This window comes from Populus euphratica, unplaced genomic scaffold, assembly GCF_000495115.2.
Source record: "Populus euphratica unplaced genomic scaffold, PopEup_1.0 scaffold2.1, whole genome shotgun sequence".
In the NCBI taxonomy this organism is placed as follows: Eukaryota; Viridiplantae; Streptophyta; class Magnoliopsida; order Malpighiales; family Salicaceae; genus Populus; species Populus euphratica.
In genome coordinates, this window is record NW_011499846.1 from 1404209 (window position 1) to 1407267 (window position 3059).

General features: G+C 33.0%; 1 protein-coding gene across 1 annotated transcript in view; it reads right to left on the reverse strand.

Moving 5' to 3' along the window:
* Positions 1 to 1704, reverse strand: part of LOC105129897 (uncharacterized) — a 9194-nt gene extending 7490 nt beyond the window's left edge. Inside the window, exons 1-4 of the mRNA XM_011032149.1 lie at positions 1459 to 1704; positions 757 to 1138; positions 415 to 640; positions 72 to 317 (exon numbers count right to left, since the gene is read on the reverse strand). Coding sequence (XP_011030451.1) covers positions 72 to 317; positions 415 to 640; positions 757 to 1055 — 771 coding nt within the window. The 5' untranslated portion in view covers positions 1056 to 1138; positions 1459 to 1704. The remainder of the gene's footprint in view (positions 1 to 71; positions 318 to 414; positions 641 to 756; positions 1139 to 1458) is intronic.
* Positions 1705 to 3059: the final 1355 nt, after the last annotated feature.

Sequence of the window (3059 nt, forward strand, 5' to 3'; positions counted from 1 at the left end):
GTGTGGGGGGGGGGGGGAGATGACGCATTCAAGATAAGATGTATAAAGGATAGAATTGAATATAATCTTACTTCCCCATAAATAACCCACTTGGACAGAAGTGGATAATCACTAGCAGACCCAACTGGAGCAAACCAAGAAGAGCAGACCTGGTCTTTTAACTCATTCATTCGGAGGAATTTTGCAAGCCATGTGCTTCTCTCTTCTTTCTTCCAAAAAGAAAACCAACTAGAATACTTTCTTTGAGGTGGTCTATCTCTCAAATTGGCAAGGTTACCACAGTGGCTATAAAACACACAGCAGGCTACACTGAGAACCTGTTTGAAAAATTAATCACGTGAAAACAAGGGTCAGAGCTTATATTAAAAGGAAAAAGGATATACATGATATGGACAAAGTACCAAATATACTTACTGCGCAGTTTTGGAGAATAGTCAAGATCGCTGGCCTCCTTCCGGCAACACGAGAAACAAGACCGATATACCACAGCCCAATAAAAATAATGTGGAAGACAAGGAGAAACAAAATTGAAGATACAGATATTGTCAAAAACAATGACAAATTCATCCTCATATCTACTCCCATTGACTGAAAACTAGGAAGATGATACAGAGTGGCAACTAAAATCCAAGCTATATACCTGTAAAGTAAATGCTCACAAACTATCAACATTTCAATTTTTGTCGTTGTTTAGCTACTAGATAAGCACATTTCTACAAAACAAAGAACAAAGGTTCCGTGATCAAGAGCACTTACCACCGACTGAAATTTGAATAGCTAGGTTTGATTGTCTTCCCCAAAAATGGCGACGAGAAGAAATAGAAGAAACCAAGGAGGCAAGCATACATAGACCACCACTTAATATTATTGTCCAATTTTTCTATGAGAGTGTGCATGTTGTCCGAAGAAATGAAAAACAAACAACCCACAACCACAGCAATGATTGCGTGCCGCGAATGCTCGTGCGGGTAAGGATATGTATGCGTCAAAATAGTCCTCACCCTCTCCATTCTAAGGGTTTCTAATAAACCAGTGGTCTGCTTATCCGAGCCCATCACACAATCTCCCAGTGATTCACTCTTCTCAAATTTAATTCAAACTAACAGCAACTTGATGACACAAAACCAGCTTCACGATCCTGATTAAAAATTAAAAAAAAAAAAACATTAAAGATTAAGGAAACAATCCTAGGACGCAACACAACCTCAAGAAACACCAGAAAAACACAAAAATAAAAAGTTAAAAACTGTTTTGATACTGAGAAAGAACAAAACAAGTTATAAGTGCACAATGAACCTCAATCTCTAATTTTACTCTGCAACCAAACAGAAAACTTAGGGTTTTACCTCAAAATGAATATAGGAGGACTATGAACAGAACGAGAAAAAGATTCTTCGATTAAATTCAGTTACAAACATAAATTCTTGAATAAAGAGAAAGAGGAGAGATTACAAATACCTGAGAGAGGGAGGGAGGGGGATGAGAGAAGCGTGCAGGTGAAGCAAAATAAAAATATGAAGAGAGCTGATAATGTCTTAAACCGACTCGGCATCTGAGAGAATATCTGACTGGTACATATCAAGAGCATATTCTCTCATCTTCTTTTTTATTTTCTTTTAACTACGAAATTATCAACAACACCACACTGAACACAATCTTGACTTTTCTGTGTTTTTTTTCCAATCCATTTCGAGAAAATGTTACAGAGATTCGGTTGTCTAGGTTCGATACAGGTTTCCTTTGATAACGTGGCTTAAGACTGTTTTTTCATCATGTGTTCTCATTTTTTTCATATTTTTAATGTGATATATTAAAAAATAAAAAAAAATATTTTACAATTGTTTATTCGATGAAGTTTTAAGAAAAATACATATAAAATCACGATGAATTAAAATATTTTTAAATTTATTATTCGAGGAAAACACAAATCTCACTGTACAGCACAGCAATTACAAATCGAATCCTAAAAAGTCTTTGGATTTTATTTTATTTTTATTCATTTGGATTCTCTCGTTTTCTTTCGGTCACATTGTTAGTTAATTTTGTGATGTTTCGAACCAAACCCACATTCTATTTGAGGTGAACTGTGGCCGTCGGATTTTCTCTGTGTGAACAGCCGAAATGTTCGAGTGGACGGAGGGAACGTGACTTTTGATTCGAAAGCGAGGTATGAAAAGATTTTCTGGTCTCTGATTTTGAAGGCACCTAAAATGAAACCGATCGGTTCCGGTGAGAGAACGTGTGTGATTATCACCCTTTACTCTTTTCTTTTGCTGGTAGTTGGGTCCGTATTTATAAGCCCATTGGCTGCCGTGACTGGCTTCAGCTGGGAAAAATTATTCCCTTCACGTAACAAAAACTATAAAATTTAATAATATTGAATAGAAGAATAAAAATAGAAAAAAGCAAAATCTCTAGATTGAAAAATAAATTAATATGAATAATTATATATATATATATATTTAAAAAAAATTCAAAAAATTTGTTCATTAGTCTCCTTGTGCTATCATGATACATTATCAAAATGTTCAACATGACATTTTCCGAGTAAAACATCTTTAATAATATAAAAAAATCTGATATTGACTCAACCATAATTTTTCAAACCTAGTGTGAAAACATTTATGATCTTAACTGGTTACAACAACTAGTTTTTTTTTTAGTAAAATTCGATCTATAGAACTTCCGTATTAAATTTGAGAATATGGGGCGCGAATTAATAATCGTGCCGGAAGTTATAAACTTTTTTTATAAAATTAATCATTTGGAATTATTAGGTCTCTTTTTTATATTTAATTTTATTCGTGAACAAGTACTGTGGGATTTTTATATGATTAAGTTGTAACGAGTTGTTCTGGATTATTAATAGCTTAAATTAAATTTTTTATAAAAAATTATTTTTTTATATGTTTTGTATTGTTATAATATGCTAGTCATAAAGATAATTTTTAAAATTTAAAAAATATATTAAAAAAAAATTATAATTACATTTCTAAATAATGGCCGGCCTCCGTAAAATAATGTTATATGTTTAATGAACAAACTTATCCATAGCAATA